The sequence below is a fragment of the Camellia sinensis genome, chromosome 13 (assembly GCF_055761805.1).
Source record: "Camellia sinensis isolate YWXY chromosome 13, ASM5576180v1, whole genome shotgun sequence".
In the NCBI taxonomy this organism is placed as follows: Eukaryota; Viridiplantae; Streptophyta; class Magnoliopsida; order Ericales; family Theaceae; genus Camellia; species Camellia sinensis.
The window spans coordinates 57,688,093-57,707,942 of record NC_138973.1 but is presented as its reverse complement, the minus strand read 5'-3'; the positions used below and the strand labels follow the sequence as shown (position 1 = coordinate 57,707,942).

Here is a 19,850-nt window from a genome sequence, read left to right as displayed (position 1 = left end):
TTCTAACAAGGAAAATGCTAGAGACCTTAAATAATCTACCAAATATTTTACCAAACCTCTCACAGTGGGACCCACACAAACCCACATGTATGTTGTGGGTCTCACACCCATATAAGAGATTTGGTAAAATATTTTATAGATTATTTGGGACCTCTAGTATTACTCTTCTAATAATAATAATAATAATAAAAATTAGTTGACGATGACTTTGATTAGATAGGTCAATTGAACGTTATATGGCGACCGATGAGAATGAAGATTTGAGAAACTCAACGCCAACCCAGTTTACTCTGTCTCTCAAATCAAAGAGTCCACGTTCCCCTATCAACCCAGGTTCTCTCTTTCACCCTCTTCATTTGAGTTTTTACAAGTTCTCTTTTGGCATTCAAAATCGTCTTTGTTTGTGTTTTTTCCGGTTTTGAATGCATTGGTCGTCGTGTGTTGTTGTCCAAATTCAAATGAAATGAAACAAGTAATCGTCCAACTTGGTAATCATTTGTTCTGGGTTTCTTTATCACCAATCAAATTGCGTGTGTTTGGATTGAATGGTTTGTAGACAAAAAAAGAAAAGAAATTGATTTATCTAGATCCTAATCACTTGTTTGGATTACTAAAGAGGAGAGAAATGACAAAAAATGGAAAGAAATAGAGATAAATGGATTTCTCTTATAACCTTTTTTTTTTAATCCCTCCAAAAGTAGAGAAATTTGGAGAAAAAAAAAATGAGATAGATTACTAATTTTAGGTAAACTACCAATATGTTTTAATAATTGGATTTAATTCTCATCAAGTCATATTAAAAATAATTCCTAGTAATCATCGTTAAAAATAATTTTTTGTGACGATTTTTTGCATGTAGCTAAAAATTGACAATTAGTGACTTTTTTTTTTGTCACGGTTTTTATAAATTGGCTCTAAAATTTACAATTAGTGACTTTTTTTGTGACGAATTTTTTAAACTGTTGCTAACTTATAATTAGTGATATTTTTTATGATAATTTTTAAACTATCGCTGAAAATTGACAATTAGTGATATTTTTTTAATAGTGTTTGATGAAAAATACTATTAAAGGTTAGCGAATTTTTTTGTGATGAATTTTCAAAATGTCGCTGAAAGTTGAAAATTAGCGACTTTTTTTGTTATTATTTTTTTTAAAATTGTCGTTAAAACTTATAATTAGTAACATTTTTTATGACAATTTTCAAACTATTGCTGAAAATTCATTATTAGTGACATTTTTTAATAGTGTTTGATGAAAAATGCTATTAACAATTAGCGACTTCATTTGTGACATTTTTTTTAACAATTGGACAATAAATCTATCTATTAGGACTTATACGTAAGTTCCCCTTAATTTTATATGTAATACTAAAATTGTCCATCTAGGTATGAAAAAAATAAAAATAAAAGGTGGAAGAGTTTCTTTTCTTTTCTTTCTTTTATGCAGTCTTTCCAAGCAAGATTAGAGAAAAATCACTATTTTCTTCTTCTCTATCCAACTTAACCAAATAGGAGTGAGAGAAAACACAATCTTTTCTCTCTTTACTAAACAAATCAGTTCTTTTTTTCCTCTCCAAAATTCCCAAACAATGTGTTTTAGGTTAAATGGATTTTGGGACCAGAATTTGACCTGTGATTGAAACACATCTTTCAAGGATGGGGCAAGTTTTGGAACTAGCTTTTTTTGCCAAAAAGCTAAAAAGCCACTACCAAAAAATCTTCTCTCTACTTTTCTGTATGTCTTTTCGTAAAAAATCAAAAAGTCAACTAAAAATAGCTAGTTTCCAAAACAACCCACTAAAACCTTAATCGAGAGATTTCAATTGCCTATGAAGCCTTTTACTGGACTATTGCTATGCATTTACCCTTTTATAACACCAGAAGCTATAGGGGGTGTTTGGGAACCCAAGTTTGTGGCTAAAATAGCCTCAAACACTAAAATAGCCAAATAGCCTCAAATATCCTAAATCAATGATTTATATTAAAAAAAGAAAAAGAAAAAGAAAAAGAAAACATCATTTCGGCAGTGGGGCAGCTACACTGTCTCGTTGACAGTGTAGTGCCAGCCTAGACTCTAAGATAGTAAATGACAATTTTGCCCCCTTTAGACTAATTTTGGAAAAAGTGAGGATAGAGACAAATTTGTCATTCCAGTCTCAAATATCATTTCAAACACATTTTTCAATACAACAACTCAAATACAAATCCATCCTATCTTCCCAAACACAAAAACTAAAATAGCCTACTAAAATAGCCAAAAAGCCAAAAAGTCTAAAAAATAGCCACTTCCCAAACACCCACATATCTTCCCCTCTAAATTGTTTACTTTGTGGAGTCGCACAATTACCAAAAGGAAAAAAAAGTTACAAAATCTGAAAAAAGAGACTGGAAAGTGACCAGAAAATGAAGTGCACGATGTATATTGGAATTTGGTGTAATGTGGACCACACCCAGAACGAATCTGGTCACTACATTTTCTTGCCAATTTTCAGGTTACTTTTTCTAGCTCTGTAGCATTGTTTTTAGGACTTTGGAGATTATGCCATACATGCATGAATGGTGTTAGAGAATAATTTTTAAGGATCTTAGTGACAAATCAGGTGTTTAAGGCTTTCTAGCTCAAATATCAATTTTGATTGTTTTGAATGTATTTTATTCAAAAATTTAGTTTGGTGAAAGGGAGCTCTTGCATCCATTCGCCAAAAATTATGCTTGAGCAAATGGAAGAATGTTTGATTTTCTTGACATTAAACTATCAGAATGGGGGGTCAATTTAGAAACAAATCAACAAGTGAGGAGGGGCGGCAAATTTTGAAGTTCACATTGTAATATTTATATTGAAAATAATTTTCCATGGCTTTGGGTTTGAGAATCAAATATTATGTTTTAATCAAATAAATACATGGTTAGCGTACTCAAACATCTCTCTTGGAAGCTTATATTCGCAAATTGAAATACTTTAAATAGATAAAATGGCTTGGATTCCTTTAAAGGTGAGAAGAATACATTTATTAGCTGTAATTGAGAAGGAAGATGAGTGACATTCTGCAAGCCTAAGAAAAGAAGAAGGTTGATAAAAAATGACATCTTGATATGGTAAAGCTTAACCAAGCAGAGATAACAATAAAATGTAATGGGAAAACTGAAGTTTGAGGAACAAAATAAATTTATAATTGTTGAAAGAAATATACTCTAGAAATGTTTTAAATTATTTGGATAAGACATTGTAAATTATTTAGAAATATATTCTAAATTAAATGGTATTTAGGAAAAATATTGAATTTATATTTTTCATGTTTCTTCTCTAACAAATGTGAATGTCTTCTTCTTCAAACATCATAAAAGTTGAAGGATCTAAGTGTCTTCATTGGGAATGGGTGTTAGACATGTTTCCCATACCCTTATCATACCCGTTGGACTCATGTACGCTGGGGAAAGTGGAAGAGTCCTTGCAGCATAGAATGAGATTAATTACAACTTTTATTTGAGATGGACTCTGGGGTTACCAACATTTTATATTTCTAGACCTGATATTTTCACATGTGTAAGGGATATAAGATTTCCACGAGTTGTTAAATTTTTTAAAATTAATGGTGGAGATAAAGTGAAATATCCTATTTGTTATCACTGTAGTGTAGAGTTTAGACTAAATAAACTAGGCTAGTAACCAATGGGGTTAGCCTATTGTCCAAAAGTTCTTGCACCTCACTAGGAGGTGAAGGTTTTGACTCGCCCCATATGCATGTGGTTCTGTACCCCATGTAGTTTTTATTTATTTATTTTATAGGTTTGTGGTGTTTGTGTATCCTTGTGGCTGTTTGTTGGACTTTCTTTAATAGTTTAATGTCTAGTTTGATTTAAGTTCTCATGATATTTGTAATTTATCTCCTTATTGACCACCAAAAAAGAAAAAGAAAAAGAAAAAAAAACCATGTTAGTTCGTTTAAAGTTTGATTCTTTATTATTAAAATGGAAATGCCACTTTTACGCATGCAATGCGGTGCAATCCATGTCCTGCACTTGCAAATCACCATGTAAATTGAGTTTACCAAACATTTGATCATCAAGAAAGAATTAATTTTGTAATGACAAGGAAAAGGCTTTTAAAATTAAAAATGTCTAGAAATCAAAAGAAACTCTTAACTACACATGCTGCAAAATATTAATGTTGTCTTTTTTCTTATAACCGTATCACCAAGCTAAGTAACAGAAATCCTTCTGACTTTAAGGAAGTTCTATAGTTTTTGCAACTCAAGGGATGAACTACAATGATGTGGCAGATACTTAGATTTGATTTACATTCCCCTGAGTTTGGTTATAATTCTTACTGAACTAATCTCCTTCCTGTTTTCTTCAATTGTTTGTAATCCTACAATTAATTATTCTTTTAAATAATTCAGGGAATTCCTTATGTCAGCGATGTCTTTGAACACAGTGGAAGAAGAAAGGATTTTGAAACTGTTAAAGGATGAGGGTTCAAAAACTATTGTCCTTGTTGGAAAGCCTGGAAGTGGGAAAACATGGATGGCAAAAAAGTTAAGTGCTCGTGCAACTAGGGAGCGCTTATTTGATTTCATCCTTTGGGTGTTTCTGAACAGAAACTATGACACCAAGGCTTTTTACAATAGCATCGCCCGTCAGTTGTTCCAGCTTTCTACTACTAAGGGGTTCGAAGTTGATCATAATGTGGATATTGAGGAGGTACCGGAGGAGGAGAACCTGGAGGTCCTGGAAAAAAAGATATCTGCAGCACTTGAGCGAAAAAAATTCCTTCTGATTTTGGATGATGAGGGAAACAAAATGAAAGAGGAAGAGATCAAAGCACTTTTGCCTGTTTCCCAGAAAAATTCATGCAAGGTATTAATCACCTCTGTGAATGGAGATCGTCATAAAACTTTTGAAACTAAGACGGTGATTGAGGTGAATACCCTGTCTGGGAATGAGTCATGGTCTTTGCTGAAACAAAGAACTGGGTCTAAAGTTCTTAACTTTCCAGGTATGGCACTGGCTAAAGCTTTTGTTGAAAGGAGTATGGATCTACTACCTGCTGCAATTGTCATTATAGCGAAAGCCATAAGTTACTTCAGTGAACGTGTTTCTGGGATGCGAACTCTGGAAAGTGCTCTGGATGAAGCATTTGATGGTGAAAACAAAAATTTTATACAGCTACTGTCCAGTGCGTATGACTTGTTGCCCAGCACTATTTTGATGGACTATACATGGAGGGGCAGCCATTTCTTCCGCAACCGTGGAAACGTCCATTACAATGAATTAATAGCCTACTGGATAATGGAAGGTTATTTTGGTCATATTGATTGTATTGAGAAGGCATATGAGGAGGGACATCGTGTTCTGATGGAGCTTATTGATTGTCGGTTGCTAAAAAAAGTGGATGCTGATTGCATAATCATGGAAAGATCGGTGGAGGCTGATTACATCCTCATGGAAAGATCTATGCTGAGTTTGGAAGACTGTCACCGGTGTGGATTTAATGGGATAGCTCACCTTGGATTGGCTGATTTGTTTGAGGATGGTGAGTGGGGAGGCCTTGGGAAAATCACACAGGCAGGTGGCATGATAAAAACACCTTGCAGTGGTAAAAAAGGAAAACTGTCAACCTTGCTGCTTGATGGAAATCGTCTCTGCTCTGAAGTCCTTCACAAATTCTGTCAGTCCAATCTTGAGCTCCAAGTTCTGGCTATTTTCAACCCCACACTTAAATCACTGCCACGTGCCTTGTCTGAAATTAAAGAACTTAATATGCTTGTGCTAAGGGGCTGTGATTTCTTGGTTAATGTTGACCTCATCCAAGAGCTTTCAAATTTAACAGTTCTGGAAATTTCTGGGGCTTGTTCCTTGGAAAAATTGCCACACAATCTTTTTGATAAAATGACCCAACTTCGAAGCCTTAACCTATCTGGCCTTCCGATCACATCTTTGCCCGACTCTTTTTACAAGCTTACTGAACTCCACAGGCTCCTCCTTAAAGATTGTTCCAAATTAATGGAACTGAAACCTTTGAAAAGATCTGATAAACTTGTGGTGCTTAATCTTTCTGGTGCTGCTTCGTTGGTAAACTTCCCTTATGTAACCCTAAAAGGGATGACGAAGCTTCAAACACTCGATCTTTCCAACACCAAGATTCAAAAACCACCAATATTTGGTGGCATTCAACAACTCACTCATATCTCTCTTCGTGACTGTCATTGTGTAGAGAGGCTACCTAGCATTGAGTCATTAACCAGTCTCCAGGTTCTTGATATTTCGGGTGCTAAATCATTTGCTGAATTCCAAAATCCATCATTCGAAACAAATGCTGGCCTCAAAATCATCAATTTGTCAGGAACTAAAGTTGAAAGTTTGCCTTCCAACATTGGGAATCCCCATCATCTCTATTTGAAAGGTTGCTTTATGCTAAAAGAACTTACATACATGAAGGCACTTAGAGACCTGGAGGCACTTCATCTTTCTGGTGCTAGTAGTCTGGTTAAAATCGAAGATATGTTCTTTGACGATCTGAAAAAACTGCGAATTCTTGACCTTTCAGAAACCAACATAAAAAAATTGCCATCCCTTTTGAATCTTTGCAAGCTCCGTCAGCTATTACTTTCGCATTGCTCATCCTTGGAGAAATTGCCACAATTGAATAACCTTAAAAAGCTGGAGGTGCTTGATCTTTCAGGTTGTAGTGCTCTAACAGTTATACAAGACACATCCTTTGACCAAATAGATAGCCTGCCGTCCCTTTCACATCTTAGCAACCTTCATCGCCTCTTACTTAATAAATGTATTAATTTGAAAGAACTTCCACCACTGGGATCTCTGACAAAACTTGAAGAGCTAAATCTATCCAGTGTTAAGTGCTTTGGAGAAAGCGGTGCTGATTTCTTGGAGCATATGGGTCACCTTCAGATTCTTGACCTCTCTGAAACCCTTCTTAAAAAGCTACCATCCATGTCAAAGCTCAAGGATCTTAAACAGCTTTTTCTAAGGGGTTGTCAGCTTTTAGAATCAGTGCAGGACTTGGAAGCACTTACTAAGCTTGAGGTTCTTGATCTTTCTGGAACTGCTCTCACACATTTGCCACCTCTTAACAATTTTACCAACCTCCGTCAGCTGGTGCTTAGAGATTGTGCAAATCTAGAAGAGTTTTTGCATCTTGAAATGTGTGATCCATCAGGAGCCATCATTAAAGTACTTCCCTACGGAATCTCAGAATTGACTTGTCTTGAGCAACTTGATCTGCCGAACATGATGAAGAATCAAGGAGCTGATGAAAAGAAGATTAGTTGCCTGGAAGAGGAGCCAAACCAGTATCAGTGGCACATCTCCAGTTTGCCTGATATGCTCACAGACAGTAACAGACCTTTCATATCTGTCAGTAGTTCCAAAATTTTCCAACATTTGGAGAAAAATTCGACAGGCTTCAAACAGTTACATTTCTCTGTTTGCCCTGTTGACCCGCAAAATAAAAAAGGAGGTATACATTGTTATAGAGATGAACTTATCTTCAGAGGTATTTTTTCCCAGGCTAGATGCTTCTCTCGTATGATTGATCAAGAACGATCATTAGAGATCTGTGGATTCCATCATTTTCCCAAGGGTACTGAGCGTGCTAAATATTTATTTTTGTTTGATAATGCATTTGTCAAAGAATTATATGATCTAGCTGCCAATACCATCAAGCTGATGAAAGGATGTTGGATAGAGAGAAGCAAAAACATGGAGGTTGTTTTTCATGCAGAAGAAGAAGATGATGATGTCGAATTGGGAAAAGATTTAGAGGTGCTATGGCTTTCCAATCTGCTTAACTTTGAGAGTATATATAGTGAGAACCTACAGCATGAGACCTTTCAGAACCTTAAATATATGTATCTAGATTGTTGTCCAAAGATTTCAAGTGTTTTCTCTTCATCCCAGAAGCTAGAAAACCTTGAAGTTCTTGAAATAAAATTTTGTGATAAATTGGAGGCTCTGTTCGATGATAAGTCAGCACAGTGTAAATTACCAAAATTACACACATTGCATCTGTGGGAACTACCAAAATTGAAGAGCATAGGGTGCGTGATGCCATCTCTGCATACTTTAAAAGTTGGGGAATGCTCCATTCTTGTAAATGTTCTGTCTTCACACCAGTTGCCAAAAGACCTCAAGATCCTTGAAATGAAATCTTGTGATAAATTGGAGACTCTTATTGAAAACAGCAGCACGTCAGCAGATTTTAAGTGGCCGAACTTACATAGATTGCATCTATTGAGACTACCAGAGCTGAAGAGCGTTGGAGGTGGATTGCCATCTAGGCAAGATCGCTTTATCAGGGAATGCCCAAAACTGCCGCCAAGCCTTCAGTTACCTATTAGTGAAAATTGACACCGGGGACAGATGGTAAGGATGTTTCTTGAGCATTATAAACTGTAGAAATTTAATGTATAAAGAGAAATAGAGAATTGTATTATTGATTGATTTATATTGATATCTATTACAATGATTCATGATTCCTATATATAGAAGAGGGTGAGTGTGTAGTAGGTAAGGAGTAGGTGAAGTGGAGGTGGTAGTGGTCTAGTGGGTTAGGTTTAGTGGAGTAGGTGAGGTGGTAGTGGTGTAGTGGGTTAGGTTTAGTAGAGTAGGTTTAAGTGGGTGAAGTAGGTGGAGAGTAGGTGGATTTTAACAGCCCCCCGCAAACTCAAGGGGGATAGGAACTAACCAACTTGAGTTTGGAGAGAGTAACAAAACAAGAAAATACATAAAAATAAAAGAGGATAAGAGACACTGTATGGTCGTGTCAGACCATTGGTGAAGACACTGGATGGTGGTGTCATAACGTTGTAGAGGACACTGTATGGGGGTGTCATAACCATGTAGAGGACACTGTATGGGGGTGTCATAACCATGTAGAGGACACTGTATGGTGGTGTCATAACGGTGTAGAGGACACTGGATGGCGGTGTCAGACCGATGTAGAAGACAGTTTATGGGGTCATGTCGGACCGTTGTAGCAGACAATGTTGTGACAGTTGTGGTGACAGTTTACGGAGTCTTGCTGGACCCTTGTAGAAACTAACCGGAATCAATGTCGGGACAGTTTACAGAGTCTTGTCGGACCCATGAAGGAGCTAACCGGAATCAATGTCGGGACAGTTTACAGAGTATTGTCGGACCCTTAAAAAGTCGCACCCTCAAAAGGTGTGCCCAATCTTTCAAAAGGCGTGCCATCAAAAGGCGTGCCCAATCCATAAAAAGGCGTGCCATCAAAAGGCGTGCCATCAAAAGGCACGCCCACTTCATCAAAAGACGTGCCCGACAGAAAGCGTCGAGCCATCAAAAGGGGCGCCTGACACGCGGCGATGCACGTGATTGACAGAGCGCGTGTCGGCCTCGTCGTCTCTGTCTTTATAAACCAAAGCGAAGTCTGAGGCTTGGAAGCATAACAAACCAGTTGAAACCTCTTCGTTCTCTGTAACATTCTGTAACCAACCCTTCTCTGAAACACTCAGCAACCCAAAAACATGGCTTCTTCTTCCCGTTCAGCTACCCAGAACATAGCCTCTTCTTCCCGTGGTCTGCTCACTCTCTTTCCCGACCTCAACGAGTCAACAAGAGAGATAACTGGTGCGGTGGCCTGTGAACCTCAACCAAACACCTCTGGTTTTGCTCCGTTGAACTTTCCGATGCGGTCGGTGGAGCAAAAAATGGCAGTGCAAACGGATATTGAAGCTAATCAGTATACATTGAAGTCCTGTGTTGAAACTATGACTGCGGTCACAAACTTGTCGCACCGGCTGCAGAGTAGGACAAATGAGGTGCAGCAGTTAAACGCCCAACTGGCTCTGCTCCAACGCATGTATAAGGATGCGCGAGCAGAGATAAGTGTGCTAAAGGCGGAAAATAAGGAGCTGAAGCGGAAGGCCACCGTTATGTTCCGATTTGGAGGTCCGCCATATGCTGTAGTGGAGGAGCAGGGTGGAGTGATCGTGCCCAGTGGAGTGGGAAACACGGAGGCAACACCGTCAAGGGCCGCCCAGGACGGAGGCAAGAAGAAAAGACCGGCGGAATAGGCGAAAAAGTGAGGTCGGTGGGTGGCCGTCTGCAGAAAAGAAAACAAATCTTGTGGTGTTGTGGTTTGTTTTTTTTTTTTTTTTTGTTAAAATTGTGATCGAGGTTGATCCCTGAGATGAATAAAAGATGGTTTGGTGTGCAAAGCTATATGGTATGAATGGAATTTGAAAAAGATTAAAAAATAATGTGAAAGAAAAATAAAGAAAGAAATAATAAAAATATATTTGAAATCAAAATGAAAGATGGGAGAAATAAGGAAAGTGGTTTGGAGAAAATAAATAAAAATAATAGATTTTGAAATCAAACGGAGGAGAGAGAGGGGACAAGCCCATGTGAGAGAAAGAGGGGAAAAATGATAGCCGATGCACCCAAAAATAATCTAGCTGCTATCCACAGGCGCTTAGGGGAAGGAAATGGTAGCAAGAGACGGCCAACACCATATATGGCTATAGCAAAGAAATGGAGTATCAAGCTCAATGGGCTAGGATTTAGACCAGAGAGTAAAGCCACTGGTCCTGTTGAACACACACCTCCAAGGCTCAAATAATCAAAACATGCTTCACGCATTTCCTTCCTTGCTTGATCAGGAGATGCACAAAACACCTTATACAGGGCTCCAGTCATTCCTCCACCAGTTAAAGGATGACACATGTTGAAAGCATCACCTATTAATAGTGCTCCAGGAGTAGGGTAAGGAGCAGCTGGCATACTTCTATTGGGCATTGTTCTAATACTTCCCTTATCAATTGCAGCTATAAATGAATCATGCAGCTCAGGTGGAACCTGGGGAGCCACCAGAGGGAAGCAAAGCCGAAGGCTGCTGCAAAGCCGAAGGCTGTAAAAGCGAAAAAGGAAAAGAAGGCTCCGGCTAAGACAAAAGCTGCTGCGCCAAAAGCTAAAGCCGCTGTGAAGCCCAAGCCAGCGGCAAAGGCCAAGCCAGCTGCGAAGCCAAAAGCTGCTGTGAAACCGAAGGCTGCCGTGAAGCTGAAAGCTGCAGTGAAGCTCAAGGCTGTGGCGAAGCCCAAACCAAAGCCGAAGGCGAAGGATCCTAACAAGAGGCAAATGAGCATGGAGGAGAAGCATAGATTGAGTGTTGGGTTGCAGAGTTTGCCCCAGGAAAAGATGCCACAGTTAGTGCAGATTATGAAGAAGAGGAATTCACATTGGCCTCAAGAGAGAGGATTTAGGCAGTGATGGGAAGGTATGTGTAGAAAATGAGCGGAATAGGTTGAGGTCCGGCGGGCGGCCAAGGCGAGGTTGCCGCCCGCCGGTGAAACGAAAAATACTAAGTGCTTAACCTTGCTCTGATACCATGTAGAAATTTAATGTATAAAGAGAAATAGAGAATTGTATTATTGATTGATTTATATTGATATCTATTACAATGATTCATGATTCCTATATATAGAAGAGGGTGAGTGTGTAGTAGGTAAGGAGTAGGTGAAGTGGAGGTGGTAGTGGTGTAGTGGGTTAGGTTTAGTGGAGTAGGTGAGGTGGTAGTGGTGTAGTGGGTTAGGTTTAGTGGAGTAGGTTTAAGTGGGTGAAGTAGGTGGAGAGTAGGTGGATTTTAACATAAACCGTACTGAAGGTGGAATCCTTGAGGTGCTGGACAATTTTCCCTGCTGCAATCTGTATGTAACTCAGGTTTGTTGTGATCTGACTCCTTTTTACTACAAATAGTATGAATGATCTAATTATTAAAAGATAAATATTTGTTGATTTTTATTAGTAACTCTCATTATTAACAAGTATCCAAACTTATATTAAAAATCTGGGTTATGCATTGACTAAATATAAGGTTATGCTTGTCAGGCAGTCATTTTAACTAGAGGGCGAATCATCCTTCACTTGGAATTTGGAAAGCCTTGGTGTTGGAAGAAATGGAACAGAATGGAGCTAGATCAAGATAGTGTCAAGAGTGATGGTGCAAAATTAAAGGTGCTAATGCTGAATGCGCCATATATTGGGTCTGAAAATGTCATCCATAAAGCAGTAGTGCTTGAATAGTAGCATCAACATTAGAGGCAGACGACAAGTGGGTTGTGGCTGTGATGTTTGCATAAGAGGTATTGCTCTATTTTGTTTATTATTATTATTATTATTATTATTATTAGGGTACTTACAAATACATCTCCTAAGGTTTGATTAAAATATAAATTGTCCCCTGTAGTTCTGAAAATTACATTCTACCCTCTGAGGTTTGTAATTTTATAACAAATCGCTCTTTTTATTAATAAATCATCAAATCAATTAACAGTTTTTAATGATGTTAGAAATATGTTTCAATTAACAATTTAGGTAATTTTATTATTTTATGGGGGAGCAATTATGAATTTTATTTTTTTAATTAATTATGTTAAATAAATTTTTTTAACAAGGGTGTATTTGTAATTTTTTAAATCACAAGGAGCAATTTGTATTTTAAGCAAATCTCAGGGGGTGTATCTGTAATTTACCCATATTATTATTATTATTGTGGTACTATGGAAATGAAAACAGCAGCAAAGAAGCAATTCAGTCCCTATGTATCATGTTCTCAATCAACATGTTGCAGATCCAGTTAGGGGATCCACTTTAACGTTCAATGCACTGTTCTTCTTGTTCATTGCCATTCTCGACAAGTGTATCAGCACATTGATTGGCTTCTATGATGATGTGGGACTTCCACATCTCTGCAGTAGGAATCTTGAATCTTTCAACAAGTGCTTTGTGAGGACAATTCTGTGGCTAGAAAGTTCTATAGCCTTAGGCACTTGTTTCTTTATAATTTTTTAGAAGGGCTGCCATTGATTGTATCAATATTTTGACATGTTTGAGATATTAGCATTTTTTTTTGACATTGATTGGTTCAATGGTTAAGATTTGGCCTAATAACCTTGAGGTTATGGGTTCAAGTCTTGGGACCACCATTTTGTACATTATGCCAAAGGTTAGATGTGTACTCAAATTTTCCCCTCCCAAACACACGTTAATGTGTACTAATTGGGCGTTGTTTTAGCATTTGAACATGATTGAGTACTTGGAAAGTTGAAAATCAACATGTTGGTATTCCTGAATTTTAGTAGCATGTCATTGCCAATTCAGTGAGGCTTGAAACCTTGGATTATTCTTTGTCTCAGATTATGTTGAGATGTGTTAGGATTATAATCTGTTTAAAAACTTACTAGCGAAAGCTTTATTATTCTCTTATCTTTTGTTTCTTTCAGTATTTGCTTGTATTTTCATATGAAAGAAGTTATGATCCACCCTCCCTTCTATGATAATGCACCAGATGATCCGTCCTATATATGGAGTTGATCCAAATTTCTATTGAAGCGAGATTGATTAAGGCATCGAGCAAGGACTAATTACAGAATTTGCACACTGCAAGAGGATACCCTCATGCACCAGAATGAAGCAGATCGGATGATGTGGCATCCTCCAGGTAATGATTTTATGTTTTATTTTTTTTTACAGTGTGAACAACCACCACCAAGATGGTCAGTTTTCTCTTCAACGAACGTGAGCAGGTGCCCATGGGACTGACTTCTGATCATCAGCTCTGTAAAGATGCATTGAACTTCCAGGCGTAACATTGGACACGTTCAACTCCTTCGTAATTCATGTTGAGCGAAAGAGGGTGTGTGGGATGAAAGCAGTGTTGGATCTCTAGTGGGACTCGGATGCAAGACTTGTGGAAAGCACTGTGCTTCTTGCAGAGATAGGTCAGACCCCATAGGAGTAGGGTGCAAAGAGAGAGCCATCAATTGTTGCATAAAGATCTCCTTCTCTCTGACTTCCAAGGGAGGCTCTTGAAGTGGAGTGAGACTATGATCAGCACCGAAGCAAGATTTTTGCTGTGGTCTTGCCATGTGTAATTGGAGGATCGTGTTACATTTCGTGCATTTATAGAATGGACTCTCGAATTTACTTAGCTCACACCCAAGTTACTACTGTGCCGAATGCCACTTTGTTGCTGCCCATGTTGGTTGCCTTGTATCCAAGGTAAGGCAAGTCCATAATTAATTTCATCAGTCATGATTATTAGAAAAATCTGTAGGTTTATATCTTTCAATTGTGTTCCTCTTGCTGATGCTTACTGTGTTTTGCTCTTGCTACCCTCTTTATTGCTTCCATTCCACCCATGATATTGATGATAACACACAATTTCGTAGGTTGTACTCTCATGTATCACATGAAACAGAATTGTGTCCTCCATTAGTCTCAAATATTTTATTTGCTAACATATTGAAGCTTCCCCTTCATCCAGTAATTCGAATCTAGATATTGAAAATCAAGTGCATACACCGTAGGATCAGGCATCAATAAGGCTCAGTCTTCATGTGACAGTATTACCTCCATTGGACTTTCTGGAAAGAGAATTTGGTGATCTACATTAGAAATGAAGGAATAAATAATTAAATAATAAATTAAAAAAATTAGGAGAACATAATTTGTGATTTTATTTTTTTTTTCTTTTGTCTGACTTGCTAAATTGTTTTGTAATTTTAATTCTCCATCTAATGGGGCTATTGATTTAGTGATTACCTCAACCTATTTGCCTTGACATTGTGAGTTCAAATTTGAGGATAGTCATTATGTGCATATTGTATCAAATGTTAGATATGCTCTTATTCTATCCCTTCTAGACCTTCATTTAATGCAAACTAAGCTTCCACAGACAATGAAGAAGCTACAGTGAACTCTGCCATTGTCGAACTGGATGAAGGTATATGGTGCTAAGTGCAGAGTTAGAGGAACAAACAACCAAATTAGAGGCGGGAAGAACAACTGTCGATACAATTGTGACCAAGTTAGAGGCCCTTAAACAGAAATGTAACCAAGATGTCACATTTGCAATGTCAAACATTCCACTCACTTGATGTTTTTGCTGAAAGCGGGGGTTGACTGAACTGAACAAGGTGCGATGAGCGTCAACATTTGTTCATGGTAGCATCTAATATCATTTTCTTTTCAGTAATGCTATAAACACAGGAAAGTGGTGTATTGTTTGCCTAGCCTTTTTTTCTCTCATGTGTGACGGTTGTTGGGCACTCTCACAAGTAATTAAAGTTGTCCCATTTGTGGGTGAGCTTGAAAATTTTGATTTTTGTTTTAAATGAACTAGGGAATAAATGAGCCGGACCAAACTTTAGAAATCACTTCATTATCATTATCTAGTTTAAGCCACTCATATCCACTTCTACTAGATGAAAATGACTTTGCCATATTAATAAATAAATTTCTATTTTTTTTTACATGAAGAAATTTAAAATAAAAAAGTAATCACTTAAGAGCTGTATCATGCACATGGTTGAAGTAAATAAGAGTTGTATTGCATGCACATAATTATTTCACAAAATCAATCATAAAAACATATCTTCTATGCACTTAGATTTTCTTAGAAGACTGATGCAAGCATGGATATTATTCCAAAAGCAAATCTTACTCATTACAGCTTATTTTATTTTATTTATTTATTTTATGTGAGCTCATTACAGCTTCTTGATTAGTTGCACACTGACAAACATTAGATTCCTTGGCAGGCCGCAAGGATTATTTTTCTTACCTGCTATACATGATTGTAATAGATAAATTTTCTAAATCATTTAGTTCTGAACGCTTGAATCATGAAAACTCAATCACATGTATATTTTACCGTTGTTTATTTTTATGTCTGTATATTAATTTTAATTATTTTAACTTTAATAGTAATAAATAATACAAAGAAATCAAAATCGGTGTAATCATATCAAATTTTGAGTATCTACATTTTCATCATCTTTAACAAAGAGATTCTTCCATTCTGTTGTTTAAATGCGACCTACGAGGAGGAGAAAAACATCGGAAAAAACATAGGTGAGAGAGAGGGATGGAGATGGAGCCTGTGATTCAACCTTCCTTTCACGAACATCCTTTGGCAGGGGCGGAGCCACAAAGGCCCCGGGGTCACGTGCCCCCCTCAATTTTGAATCTTTTGTTGTTTTTGTTTTTGTTTTTGTTTTGTGATCATATACAAAATGTGTTTTTTTTTTTCTTAACATGTTATTTGGCTAAGGATTTCTTGTATTGTTCACAACAAGTAGTTATTTTATACTTTGGTAGCACTATGTGATATTGTTTATGTAGTAGTCTAAACTAATAGTGTAGTGAAAAATCTTATGGGCTGTATGTAATTAACTCATTATTTTTCGGTAGTTGACAAACTACTTAGTGTGATTTGTGATTTCTCATGCTTTGAGCATCACATAGGTAACGCCATAGGGTACTCTTAGACTATTTTATAGTTTCCATTCAAAACACATCATTTATAAGCAATATCATCTCTTTAATATTTTCTATCAAATAAAAATTAAATAGATTTTATAATAATTTGTGCTATAAATGATGTGTTTTTATTTTCTAAAATTAGGAATTTTGATCCATAATTTTTTGTGCTAAAATTACAAATTTACGTCACCATCCCGAACCAAGCTATTGCACACTATTATAGAATTTTGATTTGTTCCTATTAATAATGATTTTTAATTTCTTATGCTTAAATTTAACTCATAAAATTATTATTATCTTAATGTTGATCATGATCCTTTTTTTTTTTTAGATAAAAAATTGTAATTAATTAGTGCTCATTCTAACTTAATTTCCTGACTCCGCTACTGCTTTGGAGCTCACTATATTCAGCCAAAAAAATCATTTGAATCTCCATATGAATCAGAGGAAAGGCCTCTGTAATGGGAGTTTGCTACCCATCACAGGTAAGAGCTATGGTTGTGTTAGTTGCCCTTTCTTCATCCACATATCATGTGCCCAATTGCCTCAAGATCTGCAACACCCATTCCATCCTTAACACCCTCTCAAACTCCAAGACTAGTCTCGCCATGATTCTTCAAGTGCCTGTGGGAAATCCTGTATCGGCATTATCTTCCACTGAGTGTGGGTTCGACATGGACGTTAATTGTGCTATGCTCAAGCCTACTACTAACACAACTGTAAACGAACAAGTTTGGCAGCAGTATTCTAATCAACAGATCATCATCAGCTACTGTTAGAATTTCCCATCTTTACCTTCACCTACTCCACTACACACTCCACTTCACCTACCTCCACTTCACCACACACTCCACTTCACCTAACCCACTATCACCTCCACTACACCTACTACCACATTTTCTTCTATATATAGATTGTATAGGAATTGTAATTTATCAATCTTGTAATAAAGATCAATATAAATCAATCAATAATACAATTCTCTATTTCTCTTTATACATTAAATTTCTACATGGTATCAGAGCCAGGTTAAGCACTTAGTATTTTTCGTTTCACCGGCGGGCGGCAACCTCGCCTTGGCCGCCCGCCGGATCTCAACCTATTCCGCTTATTTTCTACACATACCTTCCCATCACTGCCTAAATCCTCTCTCTTGAGGCCAATGTGAATTCCTCTTCTTCATAATCTGCACTAACTGTGGCATCTTTTCCTGGGGCAAACTCTGCAACCCAACACTCAATCTATGCTTCTCCTCCATGCTCATTTGCCTCTTGTTAGGATCCTTCGCCTTCAGCTTTGGTTTGGGCTTCGCCACAACCTTGAGCTTCACTGCAGCTTTCAGCTTCACGGCAGCCTTCGGTTTCACAGCAGCTTTTGGCTTCGCAGCTGGCTTGGCCTTTGCCGCTGGCTTGGGCTTCACAGCGGCTTTAGCTTTTGGCGCAGCAGCTTTTGTCTTAGCCGGAGCCTTCTTTTCCTTTTTCGCTTTTACAGCCTTCGGCTTTGCAGCAGCCTTCGGCTTTGCTTCCCTCTGGTGGCTCCCCAGGTTCCACCTGAGCTGCATGATTCATTTATAGCTACCATCTTTTATTCATCTCAGGGATCAACCCCGATCACAATTTTAACCAAAAAAAAAAAAAAAAAAAAAAAAAAAAAAAAACAACCACAACAACACAAACCACAACACCACAAGATTTGTTTTCTTTTCTGCAGACGGCCACCCACCGACCTCACTTTTTCGCCTATTCCGCCGATCTTTTCTTCTTGCCTCCGTCCTGGGCGGCCCTTGACGGTGTTGCCTCCGTGTTTCCCACTCCACTGGGCACGATCACTCCACCCTGCTCCTCCACTACAGCATATGGCGGCCCTCCAAATCGGAACATCACGGTGGCCTTCCGCTTCAGCTCCTTGTTTTCTGCCCTTAGCACGCTTATCTCTGCTCGCGCATCCTTATACATGCGTTGGAGCAGAGCCAGCTGGGAGTTTAAATGCTGCACCTCATTTGTCCTACTCTGCAGCCGGTTCGACAAATTTGTGACCGCCGTCATGCTTTCCACACATGCCTTCAGAGTATACTGATTGGCCTCCACATCCGACTGCACCGCCATTTTTTGCTCTACCGACCGCATCGGAAAGTTCAATGGAGCAAAACCAGAGGTGTTTGGTTGCGGTTCACTGGACACCGCACCAGTTATTTCTCCTGTGGGCTCGTTCAGTTCTGGAAAGAGCGTGAGCAGGTTCTGGGTAGCTGGACGGGAAGACGAGGCCATGTTTTTTGGGTTGCTAAGTGTTTCAGCGAAATAGCAATTTCAGACTGGTAATGTTCGGAAGGGTTGGTGACAGAATGGCAACAGAGTGTTCCAGAATCTCTTTCTCAGAAACGGAAGAGTTTTTTCAAAGGATTTTCGGTGGTTTCAGACTGGTTTGCACAGCCTCCGCCTCAACCTTGGTTAAATAGTCGAGGCAGCCACGCGCATCGCGCGCCTCTTACCACCAGCCGACAAACGGGCACGCAAGCCAAGGCGCCCACGTGCCTCGCCATCATGTCCGGCACACCTTTTGATGAATTGGGCACGCCTTTTGATGGCACGCCTTTTGACAAAATTGGGCACACCTTTTGAGGGTGCCACTTTTACAAGGGTCCGACAAGACTCTATAAACTGTCCAGACATTTGATACCGGTTAGCTTTTTTAAGGGTCCGACAAGACTCTGTAAACTGTTCCGACATTGATTCCGGTTAGCTCCTTTATGGGTCCGACAAGACTCTGTAAACTGTCCCGACATAGATTCCGGTTAGTTTCTACAAGGGTCCGACAAGACTCTGTAAACTGTCCCGACATAGATTCCGGTTAGTTTCTACAAGGGTCCGACAAGACTCCGTAAACTGTCTTCTACAACGGTCCGACATGACCCCATAAACTGTTTTCTACAACGGTCCGACATGACCCCATAAACTATCTTCTACAACGGTCCGACATGACCCCATAAACTGTCTTCTACAACGGTCCGACATGACCCCATAAACTGTCTTCTACATCGGTCTGACACCACCATACAGTGTCCTCTACAACGTTATGACACCCCATACAGTGTCTTCACCAACGGTCTGACACGACCATACAGTGTCTCCTATCCTTTTTTATTTTTATGTATTTTCTTGTTTTGTTACTCTCTCCAAACTCAAGTTGGTTAGTTTCTCTCCTCCTTGAGTTTGCGGGGGGCTGTTAGAATTTCCCATCTTTACCTTCACCTACTCCACTACACACTCCACTTCACCTACCTCCACTTCACCACACACTCCACTTCACCTAACCCACTATCACCTCCACTACACCTACTACCACATTTTCTTCTATATATAGATTGTATAGGAATTGTAATTTATCAATCTTGTAATAAAGATCAATATAAATCAATCAATAATACAATTCTCTATTTCTCTTTATACATTAAATTTCTACAGCTACCCACATCCTATGATCCTTTGTCATGATCAAAATAATCGCCATCTTTTCTACTCTTGCTGCAATGGTGGACAAGATA

The 19,850-nt window shown here is 38.4% G+C and overlaps 1 protein-coding gene across 1 annotated transcript; it reads left to right on the top strand.

Moving 5' to 3' along the window:
• The first annotated feature begins 219 nt into the window (after positions 1-219).
• LOC114290301 (putative disease resistance protein At4g19050) lies at positions 220-15,201 on the top strand. The gene is made up of 7 exons (XM_028234179.2): positions 220-333; positions 4,402-8,414; positions 11,639-11,704; positions 11,873-12,126; positions 13,332-13,484; positions 13,570-14,044; positions 14,721-15,201. Exon 2 carries the CDS (start codon positions 4,412-4,414, stop codon positions 8,369-8,371), a length of 3,960 nt encoding a protein of 1,319 aa, XP_028089980.2. The 5' UTR covers positions 220-333; positions 4,402-4,411; the 3' UTR covers positions 8,372-8,414; positions 11,639-11,704; positions 11,873-12,126; positions 13,332-13,484; positions 13,570-14,044; positions 14,721-15,201.
• The last annotated feature ends 4,649 nt before the right edge of the window (positions 15,202-19,850 follow it).